The following is a 20,010-nucleotide window of genomic DNA, read 5'->3' on the forward strand; positions in this document are numbered from 1 at the left end:
GGGATTGACGCACGTAGACTACCACATTATCAACAGACCATTTTTCTTTATATGTGAGAAAAACTTTGCTCCTATGATGTGACATCCTGTGCTGTATTACACTGCACAGTTGTTATATGGTGTTGCAAGTGTGCTCTGTGCTGACACATAATGATAATGTGAGTTTAAATGTGATAATGTGAGTTTGTCCAAGAGTCAAGATTCTCATATGGAAATGAATGGAAGCCATCGGATGTCTGGTAGTAAGAGTTCACTTAAATGTCTCCAGCACACTAATTATATAGTAACGTGGCTACAACACCTTCAGGTCTCCACTATCCGCCTCACCACCACTGATCATTAATAATATTGTAATGTGGCCTTTGTTCCTCGTGGGTGTAGCCCTCTGCCGCGGGGGGCGTGTGCACCAGGGGGGTGGGTACGTGCCGACGTCACCGGTTGGTCATTTCTGTCAACGCCAAAATAAAACGAGTAAAAAACTTTTCTCTCGGATTCATAACTCGAAACACATGGCAGCGAGGAAACAAAGCGGCGACAAAAGCCATTTTTTCTCCGGGCTGTGATGGTTGTGGGGACGCGGCATTGTTCGCGTAGCAGAGGAGGCTCTTCTTTTTTCCTTCCTCTTTCTTTCTTTCCTGGGGTCGCACAGCGAGAGCCAGCGGGCTTGTTTCACTTTAGCCGACTTGCTAGCTAACGTCAAGTTAGAAGAAAGTGGACAAGACGGCGGCTAAACGGGAGCTTTATCCGCATACACAGACCTATGCGACGGATAGCAGGTAACATAACACTCCCCACTGCTCCTCCAACACGTTAAATGTTACGTAGACCGACACTTGCGGTGTTTATCAGACACAGTTTGGGTGTATTTGTGTGTGTGTGACCGTACAAATCTTGGGACTGCAACAGCTCTGTGGCTCTCTCGCCTTGTCGGGGGCAGCGGCAGCAACAACAACAGCATACGTAGCAGTCCTTTCAGTTTTTAGACATCAACTTTCCTCCAGAAAGCCCACCGGCCAGGCTGCTTGTTCCAACTCGTCCAACACCTGCCTGGTTTGTATCGTAAAACTGTGTTTCCTGGTGATAATGTGGCCGATAGTCACGGTGCTGACGCGTAGCTCGTCATTCCCAATTAAGCGTCTGCAGTGCTTTAAATATATAAATACTGCAGAGTGTATTTATAATGTGCGTATCAAGGAGAGGCAGCCCAGGACTGTTACATATTAGACCCTTTACTTTGGAGTGATCGCGCCAGTTGCTATTGTGCACCGTGCACAATACTCCAGATCACAGGAGGGAGCGTCTAGTATACTGAGTCTGTATGCTCAATCAGCTTAAAACGGAAATAATCACCAGTTATGTATCAGTATTCATGTCATGACCCAACCTGCCTGCAGAGATTGGTGTGATCTCGCTGGGCCGAGCATTAAGAGCCAGAGAGCGAGTCAAAGCCACTGGTCTCGTGTAGCAATGCGGTAGACAAGAGGCCGGTTTGGATTTCCAAAGGAACCGAGGGGGAAATTGAACCGCTATTATTTATGTTTGGTCGATATGTCACGGGGTCATGGTTTGCTGACAGCAGCAGGATAGTCCGGCGGAACAAGGTCAAACGTGGACGGACAGTGCACCTCTCCTGTCCGGGGCTGTCAACCGCAGTGAGAAGGCTGCGTGTGCTGCCTCCTCCCATGGGGCAGTGTGAACCAGTCTGTCAGGTGAAGAATGCCAATGAATTATTCAGGCACATGCTGCATATGATCAACGTGGCCCAGGAATGTGCATAGCTGCTAGTTAGGGACAATGAGAGGCTCTCAGTGTGTGTAGGGGCTCCTCCAAGAAGATCTGCCCACCTCAGCTCCCCTGTTGAGCAGTCCAGTTTCTGGGAAATTCATTGGGAAGCTCAGTGGATTAGGGGTTCTCACAGCTGCTTTGATTTGTGGGGGAAACGCGTATTTGAAAGTTGTCATCCTATCTATGTAGAAGTTTATTCTGCTGAGCTCAAATGGAAAATTGTTCTGAAGATTGCCTCTGTACAAAGGTATAATCTTCATGGCAGTATTTAAATGGAGGGGATTTTGCTTGTAGAAGCTGATGTTCTTTGTTTCCTTTAACCGCTTGTTCCTGTGCTTTGTTTTCTTGTATTTTTACAGAACAGCATGCACACATGACATCGGACATTTTTGAGTAAAAATAGAACTTAATGTAGGCTGCATGCCTGAAGTGTCATGTGCTTCCCCGAGGCTAAATGACATGGGTTTCTCTGCAAACAGAACCCCTACACAAAATGTATGGCTACATTATATGAAGTTTCCGCCCCTTAGTGTTGTAGTAATCTTGACCTTGCACAATCCTAATAGTCAGCTCTCCAGGAATAACTGGTTTTAAATTACTTGCATAATATCTGCGGTTTAATCAGTATTCCAGCGTATTTATCAGGCCAGAGTCCAGACAAGCACCGACACAGTATGTTGTAATAGCTGATGTTACTAAAGAACAAATGAGAGGTCATGATGAGGCTGCACTTTAGCAGTAGTCAGTCTTTCCCGGGAACTTTGTGACCTTTATTGCTCTCTGTTATTCTTTTATTATGACTCGTCATATCACTGTCGCTATTATTATGTTGTTGGTCAATGGACAGTTTTGATTAATTTTTACTGTAATTTCAGTTGTAATACATGGTCCCACACACTGCTCTTGCTCAGCATCACAATTGATTCATAATACTAATGTTTCTGTCTGATATAAACTATTATTAATTATGCATTATTAATACATTGTGATGCTGAGCAAGAGCAGTGTGCAGGATCTATTTTGCTCAAGACCAAAATTATATTTTCCAAAGTTGTAAAGGTTTGAGTTGAGAAACAAAGGCAGATGATGATTATCTATTTTTTTTTTTGCAGCAAATAAAAATGGAAATGAGAAGCACTCACAAGCTGCAGTCAAAGTTTAGGGCTACAAATTGCTACAACTTCTGCACTTGGTCTTGGGAATGAGGCCAGCGAGTTGTTGATGATTCGGCCTGACCCTAAGACATCCGTTGGCTCAGAGCGCAGTCAAATTTTTTGAATGTAAGCAGCTCATAATACCGATTAGATTACAGTCCATGCTGTAACATCAATCTACAGTGAATGAAAACATTAATTTCCCCCCGTTTTTCTCCATTTAGCTGTGCCAGAAAAATACTATTCAAATAAGCAGGTTTCGCTGCTTGTGCAAACACGGTGTTGTTTCTGTCCATGTCCACTGATTGCTTGTGATTTGAAAAAACGGGCGTCTCGTTTGTTGACCCGAGTGAGAGTAAACAGATCTCTTCAGTCAGTGTGTAAACTGCGTATGTGCATGTGTTTACACTCAGTAGGTTGCATGTCTACATCCAGGGTCTGTGTTAGTTCTCATCAGCTTCAATTTGTATTGGTCCAACACTTCAGCTCCTCCATCTCTGGCTAATACTGCCAACAATGATAACACTTGAACCAGTGAGATACACAATGGGTCAGCGATAAGTAAACAGAATACACAGTTGAGCTCCAACGATTATTTGACTGATCGGCTTCTTGATTTGAAAGAAATTAATTGCCATCTATTTTTGATAAAAGACTTATTAATTCAGTCATTCTCGAGCTGGTTCCAGCTTCTTAAATGTAAAGACTTGCTGCTTTTCTTTGACAGTAAATGAAGAGTCTTTGGGTTTTTGACTGTTTGAAGATGTCACATTGGGCATGAGTGTTTTTCACTTTTATGGACATTTTATAGAATAAAAGGTTAAATCAATAATGAAAATAATCATTTGCAGCCCTAATATACGGATGATTTAATCCTAGATGTGACCACAATAAAGAGCACTGTTGAATAAAAATTGTTACGCATGCAGTCTTCCACAGCCTCTTTCTCATGAGCTGAACCCGTTGCTTCATCTTGACAATCCTCTTTTCTTTCCTTGCTCAGCCTTTGTTTTCTTCTCAGGGATTTTTAGTGTGTCCTAAACAACTCACTGTAATCCCCTTGCAAAATATGCATAATAATGCAGACCTTTTATTCCAAATCTAAATGCTGTGCTGCGTACTAAATTCACAACACCCAGTAACTTTTCCTCTGTTTCTGCCACTCTGTATTTTTCCCTCCGTTTCCCTTAACTCTCTCGTGCCTCTCTTGTACCTTTCATCTTCTCTTCCAACTCCATGACCTGCCCTGCTTGTCTAAAGCTCTCATGTCAGTTGCATTAGACGGCCCATGTCTTGGGCTTATATTTTTTTCCCTTCTGTCTCTTTGCCTTTCTTCTTTTCTTTGTGGAGTGGATGAGCCACACAGGGTGCCGCTTCACCCTCTCACCACCGCCGCCACCTCAGTTTCTCCTCTGGCGCTGCCCAGGATGACTGACAGTCATCGATTGAACCTGTCCATGTGTATCACCCTCTCTGTATCCTGCCCTCACCCCATCCCTCCTGTCTCCTCCCCTGTTGTGTTTAGGTGAGTGATGGAGACGAGAGAGTTGACCGTGGTGGCTGGCAGCTTTGTGGGTTTCCAGCTTCTCTTCTCGGTGGCCAGCCCGCGGCTCTCCTCTGTCATCACACCAGGTTATGGACGACTGCCTTCCACCAAGCTCACAGAGTGGAACTCCAGGTGTGTAACGTGAACCCACAACTCTCCTGATGCGGACAGGCCTTTTCTCATATGCATCTAACCTGTAAATTATCTGGCAGGTACCATGTGGAAGCCAAACCTTGACTTAGTGTTCAGTGTTATATGGCAGATTATGAACTCAGAACTTAATAATAGCTCTCTACAAAAGGTCAAAAGTTATCTTGTTTGTATATGATAGGTTACTTTGTGATAAAGAGAGGGTCCCTCATTATCAAATGAACCTTAACCCTCCAACCTAACCGAACAAATCAGCCAGCAAGTTTAAAGTAATTGATTCGACTTTTAGTTATATTTCAAATTCTGGAAATGTACATATTGATTCTCTTTCTTGACTAGGAGCAGCTAACATGGCTCTGTCTGGAGGTAACAAAAGCCGCCTACCAGCACCTCTAAAACTTACTAATTAGCACTTTATATCTTCTTCGTTTAATCCGTACAAAAAATTGAAGTGTAAAAATGTCAGTTCACGATTTTATAGGAAACTATGTGCCAGGCTGTATCTTGGCTGAGAGCACTTGACAGACAACCATTGGAGACTCCAGGAAGCCGGGGCTCCTGCCAAGAAATAGTAAAGCACGTAATTCCCCCTGTAAAACAGTGAAGTGTTGTTTTTATACTGTTTGTAGAGATTTTGAAGAATGAAATATAATTAGCGAGTTTTAAAGGTACTTTTAGACAAAGCCAGGCTGAACTGAATCACTAAAATCCAAACAGGAAATGTGACTGTAATGCTGAACATTAACATCTTTGATGCTCTGTGCACTCTTGGTCTTTTTGGGATGGACCTGAAAGAACAAAATAGTCTTTCTAACAAAATCTGAAAATATACACAGAAATACTTCCTCAGAGTAATTGGACAGGACAAACTTGAATGTAGGGTTGTTATACTGGTGGCAAGGTTTACCGCAGTATGAATATTGACCTATCCTACTGTGTACATTTGCTTAAAGGCAGCTACACGTTGTGTAAGACAAATTCCCCTACGGGGACAATAAAGTACATCCTGTCGTATCTACAGTCTTGAGTTCTACCATATTAGCTCAATTAATTAAAATATATATATATATATATATATATATATATATATATATATATATATATATTTCATGTTTATATCAAGTTTCATGTCTGTTGGGAAATAATATTTGTGAAACTATAACAAAAGATTCTGTTTTTATTCTTTAAACTCAAGTACATTTCCAATTTTTAGCCCTACCATTAGTTTCGAGTCCCCTCTGTCCCCACAGAACAGAGTTACAAGGGTTAATTGTTGAATTCTCCCCCTATGAAATGGGACAACCCTTCAAAACCTCATATGTCATCAGCTGTCATCGATGGCATTAATGTAAACAGACACAACTGGACATCTCCAATATGCTGTCTTCAGCTCTGGCGATTTCTCTTGTGTGGCAATCCTGGTATTATCACAATGCAATTTGCCATTTATCTGAAGGATATAAAAAGCATAGTTGTTCATGATTCATTCACAACCTCATGCTATCAATCAAGTGATCAATTAAAAAAGAACACTGCTTCATTGCCTGGCCACTAGCGGTGCTTTATAGGCTAACATTAGCAACCCATGCTCCCACCCTGCCAGTGTGCACTGATATTAGAGGAGTGGTACCAAGTGCAGCAACTTCACTGCTGGACTTGAGTTCAACTTTGGCCTTCATATGTCATCAAAGGGAGGAATGCAACATTCAAACACATCAAAATGCAGTACTTTCATGCACAAATCAGCAATAACAGTGACACATTGGCTAGCTAGTTAGCTACTGAGACATGATCGTTAGAAAGAAAACGACCGTAATACATTGAAACTACAGAGAGTTCTCATAACCTAGGGTTGGAAGTGTGTCTCTGAAATATCTCTCTTCGGAAGGCTATGAAGCCCGAACACTTCACCCTACCCCTCTATCCCAACAAGAATCGAGACTACCCCAAGGCGTATACATGCAAAACAGAGGTGTATAACTTAGTCGTTGGGGCAAGAGGTGTATTGGGACTGGTCCTTTTTAAGTGTCACTGTAACTAATAATAATTGTGTAATAACATATATAGTGATGAAGTGAAACAGTGCTTAGTTCAGAATGGTTACCATCATATATGCACTGGTATAAAACGTATTCCAGTTTTTGATAGGGTACAGATGGACCTTAGCACCTACTGGGTGTCTCTTGCCTGTATAACACTACAGTATAAAGTTATAACATCCTTACAAAATGGACCGCTATGAAGCACACTCCAGTGTTTTTGGTGATGTAGCTCTGTTGAGGTGGACCTTGATGTGCTTCAGGCCAGCTCATCAGCCAACCACAGAACTACAACTGTGATGTGAAGGGCTGGTGAAGCACAGAGTGGTTTCAAGTTTCAGGCAGAAACCTCAGGGGTGAAGTTCAGAGGGCAATCATTCGTGGTTGCATAACATCTTTCACAGACTCCTAGTTATTTGCTGTTTTTTTTATTCCCTCTCCTCCTTTTTGTCTGTCTCTTCGTCTGTCCGTCAGAACTCACAGATAATCCTCCATTCATACAACTACAGTTTACGCTGGCCTTCGCGGACATATTTGAAGGTACAGGTTGTCCTGACCAAGGATGGACTAGTCCAAAAACAAGTCAAAGGCCAGGCACTGATGGTTCACTTCAGAGTGGCCTACTGTTGCATAACAGCCAGTGCTCATTGTGTCAGTATGTTGTTTATGTAACCACGACTTAAGTGCATGGAGAGGAGGGAGAAAGCATTTCCAAAGAAAGAGCAGGACCACATGTCTGCTATAAAACACAGCTGCATAAACTAGATGCCTGTTGTAAGCATTGTTAATTTTTATCTGCTCACATTATTTATTTTCTATATTGTCTGTTCTATTTAAATCCTGCATTCTTTCATTTTTATGAATATAATTTGGATATTCTCAGTACAAGAAGCACGTCAGCCTGTGACATTCGTAACACAGAAGGCCGTATTGACACTCTGAATTTAACAACTTCCTTCAGCCAAGTTCCTCCACGGCCAGTCCATTTTTAGACACTTCTGTCCAATTTAGCAGCAGTAAATGGACTCATCCTCTCATACAGTAGTTGATCTGTAGAGCAAGTCTTGGCCCAGGCTCAGGCCAGCAGCTGGACAGGGACCGCTGCACCCTAGACGCTGCATGGTGACAGAGGAGCAACTGTGATTCTGGTAGAGGAGAGATAAGGGCCACTGGACCTCTGGAGTATCTCTTCATTGGCCCAGATAACCACTCCACAGGTCAGGGGTGTGCTGTATCAGGACAGATAAAGAGGAAGTTACACTCACGTGGACACAGGGGAGAACATAGATGTAATTACATACTGTATGCAGGCATTAGAGGACAGCAGAGACTTGAACACCACAGATCTTTCTTTTTAAATGACTTTTTTGTCCTTTTCTTGACTTTATTGATAGGACAGATGAAGCATGTCAGGAAACTGGGAGAGAGGGGGATAATATGATGCTGCAGGTCGGATTCAAACCCTGGGCCACTGCGGCAAAGACACAGCCTCTGTTCATGGGGCACACCACTGAGAATTTTATGATTCCATATTAGTTACAATTCTTGACTGTAAACTGCTTTTAGACTGTCATCATGTTTACTACTTTGATTGACCGTGTGTGTGTGTGTGTGTGTTCATCCCCAGATTGGTGTCAACTGTGCACGCCCTGATTGTGGGGCTTTTCTGTCTGTACATCTTGTGGTTTGATGATGAGGTCAACGCCAACCCTGTCTGGTAAGAAGAACAGAAAGAAAAGCTAATTCATATGTAGAGCTGCAATAAGTAATTTATTCGTTGTCAACTACAAAATGAATCACCTGTTTTGATGAGGGATTATTCAGTTTGAGTAATTTATTAGAAAATAAAGTCAAACTTCTGTTTCCAGCTTCTTAAATGTGGATATTTTCTGGTTTCTTTACTCCTCTATGACAGCAAACTGAGTATCTTTGGTTTGTGAACAAAACAAGACACATTTTCTGATATTTTATAGAACAACTAATAGATTAATGGAGAAAATAATCTACAGATTATTTTACAATGAAAATATTCACAAGGGAAATATCCAACATCACGGTATTATAATGAAATGAAGCACAAGAATGTGTGACATGCTAATAAATGCAACCATATAACCCCCATAAACACAAAAGTGAGGATGATAGAAAAGGCAAAAATACTGAGGTATTGTGCCTTGTCATTTTGGCAGGCGAAAAAAAGGAAAAGCAGTGAGAATGCTTAAGGCGCTTTTAGGAGAAACCTGTCTTCTCACATCTGCCTTTTCAGAGCAGCAGCCATGTCTAGCTCACGAGGGAAGGGAGGAAACAGATGAAGGGATGAAGATGGGAGGTGGGCGGTAGTGAAGGATCGTCAGGGTTGGTAGTTAGTACCTTTGGAGAGATGACGGTGGCATTCCCTTCATCAGAATGAAAGAGGGAAGGGGGAGAGGACGGATCTAATGTGTCAGTGGAGTCTCCAGAGAGTTGTAGATTCAGTGGATTTAGCCTTTGATTATTGTCTTTACTGTCTTCTCTCTGTCTCTCTGCTATGGCTGACTGTGTTATTTGCATCAATGAATTTTGGAGAAGAGAAATGGTAATTTCCTTCCCTGTTTCTTTCTCTTTTTCAATATCTCAATCAGTTCTTTTAAAAGATTTCAGCTTTCTGTCTCTCACTTCTCTCTTATATTCTTATAGCACTCCTTCCTTCCCCCTCCTCTCTCTCTCTCTGCTTCTGTTTCGCTTCCTCTCTGGCTCTCCAGTAGACAGACTAGAATCCAACCAACAAGGCTCCTTTTCATAGCAAACAACAGCAGCCTAGTCCTCTGCCTCCCCCCCCCCCCCCTTCACACCACACACCACCAGCCCTCCATGAGCCTCCTCCTGCCTCTAGCTGTCTGTTGTACCCCTGGCTGTCGAATCAATGCAGCACACCTCCCTCGCTCTTATTGTCTCTGCATCGGCCCCGGCCAGCATCGCTGATGGAGCGAAAAGGGGGAGAAAAAAAGAAAGTTGGGGTGGGGGCTGGGGGGGTCAAGAGGGAGGGGGTGTGGACTTTCTCCCTCCCTCCCTCCCTCCTCCTCCTAACAGTCTCCATCCACTGAGTGTTCAGGTGCTTAGTATCTTAGCTCTTCTCCCAAAGCTTCTTTGTCTTTACGTATATTCTTTGGGACAGGATTTAATGCACTTATTTTCTGTCACATGATTTCCTCAGCTCCATCAAGGAAAAGGTGTTTGATTTGGTTTATTTACACACACTGCGACAAATGCATATTAGGGCTGGGCAATATGACCATAAAATGATATTGCGATACTTACTGGGCATCAAATACATATATTACAATATTTTTGACTAAATGAGCTCAACCGATAATCATCCCTAAAAATTGTTGCAATGTTGATTTTTGATAAATAATCTTCACTAAAGTGGATATAGTGGGTGGGACTAAATGGGTAAAGGCAAGTATCAGAATAAATAGAACAGTCAGGCAAGTTCTCGAGCCCGACCGATACTTGATTTTGGGGCTGATACCAATAGTTAAACAAAAGTTAAACAATTGAGTTAAAAAATTCCGATATCAATATCAATTTTTTTGCAGTGATCCCTCACATGTAGTTACCAAAGACTTGTGACAAAGACATGTAATGGAGACAGGATATTTTACAGATAAACAATTAACTTTATTGACTAAAATGCACTGAAACGGGAAACTTCACTGTGATGGACTAATATCGCCTGATATTCTTGGCCAACCGATGTAACAGTCGGGCTCTAATAAGTTTAAAAAAAATACATTTCACAGTAATGTAGCCTTTAAAACCATGTCATGAGATCTAAGATGATGATGATGTCACATATCACAATATCAATGTATTTCCCAGCGCTAACACATATTCATTGAAATTGCCAAAGATAACACAGTTAAGTTATAGGACAACTTATTTATATTGTGGTCCTCTATTTGGAAAGACAAAGATAGCAGTACAACTTACAGAGACTGAGGTATCTTTTACTCAAATATATCAATATCTCTACCTATATAAATGGAAGTGGAAAAGTTTCTGTGTTGGCATATTATTGGTGTTCCAAATTGAGCCTTGCAGTTGGCTACGTCTGTTTATTTCCTCATCTTACCCCCCTCACCAGCTAGCACCTAAACAATCCCCAGCGCTATCCTAATGCCTGAAAGCTCATCTAGTTGCAACACTGGAGTGGTGCAAGCATAAATTCTCCAGTCAATCTGATTGTATTGCAGCATCATTAAGACCCGTCACACAGCAGCATTGTTCTCTCCACAGTGCTTGAGTGGCCACAGCCGTCCTGTTAGAAACCTGCATTGTTTTCAGCTGCTGCTCAGGCTCTTTCAGAGTGTCAGTCTGGCTGGCAGCGGGGCCCGGGCTGTTATCATAATCCATTCAGTTAACAAGCACCGTGTCTGACCGCCCCTCCCTCTGCTGTCTTTTTTTGATTGGCTTATCTGGACTTGAACTTAACATGCACAGGGCCATTTGAGGAGAACAAGGGACCAAATTTCAGGGTGGAGTAGAGTTGAGGTCAACCTTGTTTAGATGTAATATTTGAACAAAAAATTTCCAACACATGTATTACCTTCCAAGACATTTCAAGATCTACTTTTACTGTTTATAGGAGTATTCCAACTCAGATTCACCAAAATCACTTAACATAAATCACTTGTTTTATCACCTGTTCATTCAAGGGTTGCGCGTTGTGATCTATAATCATTTTAAAAACGGACACCTGCAAAATGTTCTGCTCCATTTGTGCACAAGTTTAATTCGCAAAAATGTTACCCAAGAACTCAAAGACAAATTTCACACCTCCTGCTGTCACAAATCAGCGGACAAATTTTGTAGTGTCAGTAGTCATGAGAAAGGACCCGGAAAAATGAGAGAATTATTATTACAGCTGTCAGCACCATGTCATCACACAGCCGTCTCAGGACAGAAATAAAGACGAAATGGAAATGAAGTTTTAGCCATAAAATGTCTTTCTAAAGGTACTCTTAGACTGTGTGACAACAACAATCACATAGGTTTATTACATGTCACTCTATGCAAGATGTTTCTATTAAAATCTAGTCCCATTCTGTTTGTGACTGTACAATATCAATATTAGGTATGTCAGATTGTGTGATGAAAGCGTGGTGAATAGTAGCACAACCAGAACAACAGTGTGAACAGAAAAAAGTGTGAGAGCAGAGGCACGTCACCACCTTGAGTCATCCATCTGCTCCGCCACAGCTCTGTGAGGTTCTCCCACAAACTCCATTATTTTGGTTTATGTGCACATGTGAGTGTGCTTTCTTTCCCTAAACTTTATTCAACAATGGCACTCACAAAACATAGCACCGGCCAGTGAGTTCTGTCTTACACTGTCATAATCTGATTGGTTTGTAGACCTGGGTAATAGCAGCAGTGACATTGTGGATTTCTGGTCTTAGTCAGTATTTTGCCGCAAGCTGTCATTGGTCAAAGCTCTAAATCAGCTGTTGGTGGATGTGTCTCAGTCCAAAGATTTTAGCAAGTTTCTCTGATGTAAACTTTCATCTTGGGCTGAAAAAAGGATCAAATAATAATACAGTTACATTACAGGTGATATTATGCTGAACAACCTGTGTAAGATTAAGACAGAGCTGTTGGAAGGTCCAGTGGAGAAAAGTAGCTAAGTACTTTACTGCAGTACTGTAATAAGGTACAATTTTGAAGTACTTGTGCTTTACTTGAGTATTTCCATTTTCTGCTGTTGTATACTTGCACTCCACCGCAATGCAGGGACAATATTGCTCTTTTTACTCCACTACACTTTTTAGAAAACTTCATAGTTGCTTTGCAGATTTAGTTCACTTATACAACATATAATCAACGAATATTGTATGATGTAATATCATAGATTAAGATTAAACTTTATTGATCCCTGTGGGGAAAGTTCACAAGCTACCCAGCAGATATACTTTAGTCAAACCACCTTCACTAGAGTCAACATTAAAGGGATGTACACACAAGGCATTTAATTCTTATAGGATATATGCTATTATAATTGTCCCAGTGCAGTGGAAAGAAGGTTTTATAAGTACAGTAAAATTAATCAATTTGAAAAGTTTTCTTAAATCACCGGTACCTGCCGGTTTAGAGCAAATCTGTTCACATGAGTAGGTTCTTACATGAGACCAGTTGAGTCGGGGCTGATGCAGCAACTCCTGTATGAACAAAAAAACTCCATATCTCTTTCCAGGCCAAATTCCATCGAGAGAGGAGCATGGGTTCACTGTACATTTAATTTACTTAAAGCAGGATCACACTGATGTGATTATCAAGGAGCCTTTGGACTCTGTGACTACCACACTATCAGTTAGGTTGGGTGTTATCCAAGCTCATATTTGCTCGCTGCATTTTAGTGTAAGTGCAGTGGTAAAGTGATACAACTGATCCGTTAACAGGAGGAGCACTCTCTTGTGAAACAGACATTAGATTAGATACATAATCGGAGAGAAAGAAGGTGCAGATGAGATTGACATTGAGTTAAGGAAAAGCTGCTTGTTTAACACACCTATGGCTGTTAGTGATGTAACACCAGATGCATGCAGGATATTTTCACTGAACTCATATATTTATGCAGACAAGATGCTTATAGCAAAGGTAGATGGTGTGCTGAACAATCTCAGGTGAAATTTTCAGAATAAAATTTAAAGGATAAAAGCCCAGGGTCATCTGGTGGGTAAGGTGTGCTGTCACACAGCAGGTGTGTGTGCGCTTGGGCTTTTGAGTGTGTATGTTTATACAGTATGTGCGTTGTGGGGTTCTGTTACACGAGCAATCAGCCAGTCATTGGCCATACGATACTCGTGACTGATACCAGGATCAGATGTCTATTGAAGCACAGACACCTTCATTGTTACTTTGAACAGATGCTATTTGCAAGGACACCTAACGGTCACCAGAGCACTTCACGGGTCTCTGAACTGAACTACTGATTACTGTTTATTCACAGACCAAAAAAAATTAACATAGATACTCTAATATGTTACACAGACAGCATGCTGTTCTTAATAATCAAGACCTAGCCCTGTACGAAAGCTCATCAGCATTAGACAATCAACCTTGAATGACCTCTCTACATTAGTGAGTTGGGTTCAGTAATTAGTTTGCAAAGCTGCGTCATGTTCTCCTTTTACAAGAGTAGATTATTGATCAGGGGAGCACTGTGTGAGAGCTTCAGATTTTACTGGAATAGTAAGTAGCTTCCTCCTCTGGCTTGTTTATCCAGAGGGCTGTAGAGTTACAGCTGTGGTGAAAGTACTTACACACTGTGTTCTTTGCTTTTCTACAGGGGTGACCCCGGTCTCGTCAAACTAAATGTAGCCATAACCTGTGGTTACCTCCTTTATGGTGAGCTCCTTCTGTTTTCACTTCTGTTGATCATTCCTTCCAGTACGCAATCCATGAGGGCAGTCAGGCTGTGTGTGTGGTGTAAACACAGAAAGGAAAAAGACTTTTAATCTGAAGCAAGTTGATTATAGTCAGAAACAACAATGCCAGGCTTGTCATCAACAGCACTGGTCAGCTGTAAGACATCTGGAAATCTGCACTTTAATATCTGATATACATATGCATTCACTTAAAAAAAACTCTTCACAGACTATTTAGGCTACCCGTGTATTTCACTCAAACTGTTTTTAAAAATTGCAGGTAACAACCTACTTAAATTTTCTGACACAAGTGTTTTCTACTTATTTAACTCATCCCATTCTTGAATTTAGCACTGGTGCCGTTACTGCTAGATTGAATGCATCATCAGCTACAGGAGAGTGCCAACAATCTGCCCTTTAATATATTTTATACAAGTGCATTGATTTTCAAAGAAAAAAAAGACAACTTGCAAATGTATTAATGTGTCAGAGGGAACAATATCATATTGTTCATGGAGTATTTTGTCTACCTGTGTATACTTTAAGACTTTTTTTAGAAATTGAAGGTTATAACCACAGTTGAGATTTTTTACATAACATGTCAGCTCTCACTGTGTTCCATATTGTCTGATACAAATTGTGTTTTCACTACTGGTGCAGTTGCTGCTCATTGCCGATAAAGACGCTTGTGTACATAAACCATCCCACTGATCAAACACCATCAATCAAATGTTTCTGACCAACCTGTCACTCTGCCCTCTAGACCTTGTGCTGCTTGCATGTAACTGGAGCACTATGGGGGACAGCTTTTTTGTCTGTCACCACTTGGCGGCGCTCTATGCATATGGATATGTGCTGGTGAGTATCACTCTTCAAGACCCACAGTTTATAATCTTGAACAGAGACTGGAGACACTGGGCTGTTTTCTGTATTATAAAGTATTTGTCATTTTACCTGTGTGTGTGTGTGTGTGTGTGTGTGTGTGTGTGTGTGTGTGTGTGTGTGTGTGTGTGTGTGTGTGTGTGTGTGTGTGTGTGTGTGTGTGTGTGTGTGTGTGTGTGTGTGTGTGTGTGTGTGTGATCATTGTAGACACGTGGCGTGCTTCCCTACTTTGCCAACTTTCGCCTAATTTCAGAGTTGTCCACACCATTTGTGAACCAAAGGTAAGTCGGCTTTACTAGTAAGCAATCTCTTTGTTTTACAACATGGCTGACATATCTTCCACTCTGAGATTTCTTAATCACCCTCTCCCTCCAGGTGGTTCTATGAGGCATTAAAGTACCCGCGCTCACACCGACTGGTGGTGTTAAATGGCGTTGCCATGTCCGTGGTGTTCTTCCTGGTGCGCATTGCTGTCATGCCATCTTACTGGGCCAGTGTATTCGCCACCTTCGGCACTCCAGAATTTGAGCGGCTGGGCTTGGGCGCCCAGGTGGCCTGGATCACCTCCTGCATCGCCCTGGATATATTAAACACTGTCTGGATGTATAAGATTACCCGCGGCTGCTACAAGGTTCTGACGGGGGGAGGACGTAAGGTCAAAGGAGGAGCAGAGGCTTCGTCTTCTTCAGACGGGAAGCATGTCAACAACCACACAGACTAAAGCGATGTAGAGCAAAGGATGTGTAGACACAGACATGAGCAGGGAGGGAGGCTGGACATCCAGGAACCTCACAGCCTCTCTCTTTTGCTATAGCCTCAGCATCCCTCCCAATCCTAGCATCGAATCCCCCAATCCTAGCCCTCGCTCTCCTTGTCGGCTAGTGGATCGGGCTAAGAGTCCTCAGGTTCTGTTCCTGACATAGGGCAAGGACACTGCTCTTTGACTCACTCAAGCACCAGCCTCTGCAGCCTCAGTGTTTTCACTGACGGATGAGTATTCTGCTGGGTGATAGCTTTCGGTCGCAGACGACAAGGTAGAGCTCACAAGCACACTTTAAACCCCGTCTGTCACTCGTCCTTACCACCATCCCCTCAGTCTCCTCTCATGCTCGACTTCAGCCAAAGCCCAATCCTCTGAAGTGCCTGTTAAACACAGGAAAGCAATAATTGTGAAGGACTAAGATCTCAAAGTCTAACAGAGCTTAGCCTCTTCAGAAGACAACCATCTCTGGCTCGCTATTGCTCCTGAACGACCAGAGGCTTCTTCTGTTGTTCATACTCCGTCCACACTCAAGGAGACGTGGCCCACAGAGTGACGAACTCTCCCATCAGACCCATACAGTGTTTGTGAAATCTATAGGGCTCTTGTCTTAACTCATCAGACCTCACAAAAAAGAGACAGTAAAACACCATAATGCCTCTTCTACAGTATCACCTGCTGTGGCCTCCTTGTAACAAGTGGCGCCTGCCTGTATCACCAGCCATGCCCCTCCAACCTCCTTACAATTTGGATAATATGTCAAAAAACTAGGAGTATGCATGCAGGAGAGAGAGGGATACTCTCTCCAACACCCTTAGCTCCTCGCAGGACGATTTTGCCTTTTCAGTATTCATGGTGTTGGCATCACTGTGCAGTTCTTGATTCTTTTATTTTATACAGCCTGAAGTCGTAAGCAGTTGCAGTAACATGTCTAATTCATATTACATCCATTGCAACCCTCTGCCTCACTGGATACTCCACCATCCAGCTTGAACGTTTGGTTTTGTTCTACCTCTCCCCCTGCCTTACAAAGACTTGGTTAATCCAGTAATCATCAGACGACAAACATTTTTGTTTTACTTTCTAATGTAAAGAGTGATTTTAGCCTTCAAGACATTATCTGTTGTGATTCAGAGGGACTTCTTTGTCTCTCTCTCTTTCTCCCTCTAACCGTCTCCAGAGCTTATCCCAGCCAATGCAGTGAAACAGAGCAGCATCACTGTTCTCACCAAACTGTGTCCAGTCAGTGTATTTTTCTTATTAAACAAACCCGGAAGCATTTATATCTCCATTTAGCTCCTTTTGTTCTCAGTGACTCTGAGAACCTAATTGAGGAATGGAGTAGAAAAAGTTCACATATGCAGAGCATAGTGTGCAAAACCATACACTGTATCTGGTGCCCTTCTTAAACACTGACACGGTGCTCTTCCTTTTGCAAAATGTCAGCAAGAGGAATGCTTGCAATATGCTGTTTTTCAAACATTTCTAGTATCTAATGAATTTGGATTTACCAATCTGTCAGAAGCAATTTGGCAATCTGCATGTGTTTTTGTTTTCTGTATAAACTGTATCATCACTATAGAGCATGGTAAGACTGACATATTTCTGTGATGCCTTAGTGAATAGTCAAGATAGATGAATAACATCTAATTATTGCATTAATCAAATGCTTAAAGGGGGTTTGTCTTCCAAACAGTCAATGTTTTTGCCTCTCTGATACTGAATGCATGTATTTTTGATTCTTTTCTCCTCTCCCTGCATGTCTGTACAGTATATACACATACAGTAGCTATGCAGGTACCTTCTGCACACTGTATGGCTAACTCACTAATCATTGCCACATCCTGTGTCTGCCAGTCGGCGTCACTCAGTTTTACAAATTCATTAATTGTTCTTGCTGTACATAATAACTACATAGGTGATATCATGACAGGCAGAGATACAAGAGGATGTTCTAAATCTGGTCACACAACTGGAAAGGAGGACAAGGCGGCATGTTTACTCCCGTTTCCTTTTTTACTTAAAAGAGTACTCCACCGATTTATCATTACACTCCTGTGGACTCACAGTGGATAACCGATGCTGTAGAAAGCAAGATTTTAGCCAGGTTTCAGCGTTTTTAGTCCATTTTTTCATGCGCAAATTGAAAATGCACACAAAAACAGCTGTGTTTTTTTCGTCTTATGCACTCTTTTCCCTTGTCAAAACCTGGTGTCCAAATTACCCACAATGCAACTCAATCACTGAGAGGTCTGTTGGAGATTCAAGTATGTTGCTGCGAGCCTCACACAATGATGGCGGAGCAGGCTACAAAACTCCACACCACCATTTTTATTTATTTATTTTTTTCCCATTTCAAACTTGTCTTGTCCACTCCCAGGTGACACTGACTCCAGTGACATCGATTTATCGGACTTAATGCAGACAAAAAAGGCTTTATGCAAACTATTAAAACATTTTTTGCATAATACAGTAGTACTTCTTTACCGTAAACAGATTTGATGACTAAAATCGGTGGAGTTGCCCTTTTAAGTTTTTGTATCTCCAGTTGGATAGATGGTTATAACAGTCTGAGAATGTCTGGTGGTGTTTTCACTGTGGAACTATAAAGCACACTCCCTGTGGAGCAATAACTCAGCGACCTCCTGTATTTCTGTCTGTCACCACAGAGGAGGGGCTACAGTATCTTGTGCCTTTTACACAAACAGTGGATGCGATGCAGCCAGATTTGGATTAGCATGACCTTTCTAATGTAATATCCAGTGATTATCTCCTCTGTATTCCGTATGTATACTTGTCTGTATATATTTTTGTAATCTGCCTGCACAATGATTAATCCGGCCAAGTATTATAATCCAAAGCTGATCCCTCTCGGGGAGCCTGTTTTGTGCTGATTTTTTTGTGCTCTCCTGAATGCAGGGGTACGTCTCTATGAATGTTGTGATGGGTTATTTAGTGGCATTAAGATGAGCTCACAGTGTCCAAGGTGATGAGAATGGAAAGCAAACTATATTTTTTTTTAATCTAAGCTCTTTAAGATATACAGGTAGTTGACAGGGAGGCTAACATCTCATTTCTCCTGCCTTCTAAACTCGAAGCTGTGAATACTTGTGGAATAAAACTGTAATATGGTTCAATCGTGACACTATGATGATTAGACTACAGTGTGGGAGATGTCCTGAGACTGGCTCCGCTGCAATGCTAATACACGTCTTGTAGCGGCATCCTTTTCGTTGAATTTAGACTGGGAAGAATCTCTGATGTAGGTCTTGTGCACAAAGTAAAACCTACATCTATAAGAATAACAGAATGTTGCCTGGTTGTCTGGACAAACTGAGTTTTTTGTATTCGTCAGGGTTTTCTACAGATTATATTTCAAGATCTGATGTCCGTGCTGTATCTCACACCCTGGGGCTGTTTGAAAATCCACAGAATGAATTAATGATTGATGGATATGATAAGGCTGCTATTGTAAGGCTATGATCTGTGTTGTATCAGGTTAGAATAACCACATTGCCTTTGTTTCTTTGGAGAGGCCAACATTCATTATATAATGAATATATTTAAATATAAAAAAAGCATAACGGTGTATACAAATCTGTATATACACTATCTGTGATCAAGTCCTGAAACCAGATGCACAGTGTACTAATTAAACCTCTGGTTTGGTCGTATTTTGTGTTTCATCTGGATGACAGTTGCATTATAACAAAGCTGCATCAGAATCTGGTACTTCAACAGTGTCCTCTCAAGGTTACATGTGGTACTTATAGGCAACTCATATTTTCCCCCATTTTTGTTCTTCTGAAATACTTGATTTCAAGTTAAATCCTAAGTGTACAATGAAATGGGATGGATTGAGTTTCAGTGTCACATGGATGACATTTATGTTTAAGAATAACTGGAAAAATTGTTGACAAACTGATAATCAAACAACTTCCCTGTTTCTTTTTTTCTTTTGAACGTCTTGCCAGTGTGGCTTATGTTCCTTCCCTTGTCTATTTCTGTTGTGTCTTTTAATGCAATGCAATTTCTTGATCTGATCTGTCTTTGTTTTCTGGAGATTTTAATGTGAATCAGCCTACACTACACACAGGCCTTAGGGTCCTTGTCTGAGCATTACCTTGTGACTTGGATTGTTATTGTCTAAAATGACCACTACTAATGATCATGTAACTGTAGTGCTGAAAGCTGAGACTTACTTGAAAGTGTTGCTCTTCAATAAAGTTGAAGACAAGAGAAACTGGTTGCTTGACTCATTCATTTGGACTTACAGTGAAAGGTGCAA

At 41.6% G+C, this 20,010-nt stretch overlaps 1 protein-coding gene across 1 annotated transcript; it reads left to right on the forward strand.

The window, feature by feature from the left end:
* Positions 1-494: 494 nt before the first annotated feature.
* Positions 495-19,965, forward strand: tlcd4b (TLC domain containing 4b). The gene is made up of 7 exons (XM_073493808.1): positions 495-776; positions 4,465-4,617; positions 8,302-8,391; positions 14,002-14,060; positions 14,844-14,938; positions 15,170-15,243; positions 15,338-19,965. Exons 2-7 carry the CDS (start codon positions 4,472-4,474, stop codon positions 15,681-15,683), a joined length of 810 nt encoding a protein of 269 aa, XP_073349909.1. The 5' UTR covers positions 495-776; positions 4,465-4,471; the 3' UTR covers positions 15,684-19,965.
* The last annotated feature ends 45 nt before the right edge of the window (positions 19,966-20,010 follow it).

Source organism: Pagrus major, chromosome 23 (assembly GCF_040436345.1).
Source record: "Pagrus major chromosome 23, Pma_NU_1.0".
NCBI lineage: Eukaryota > Metazoa > Chordata > Actinopteri > Spariformes > Sparidae > Pagrus > Pagrus major.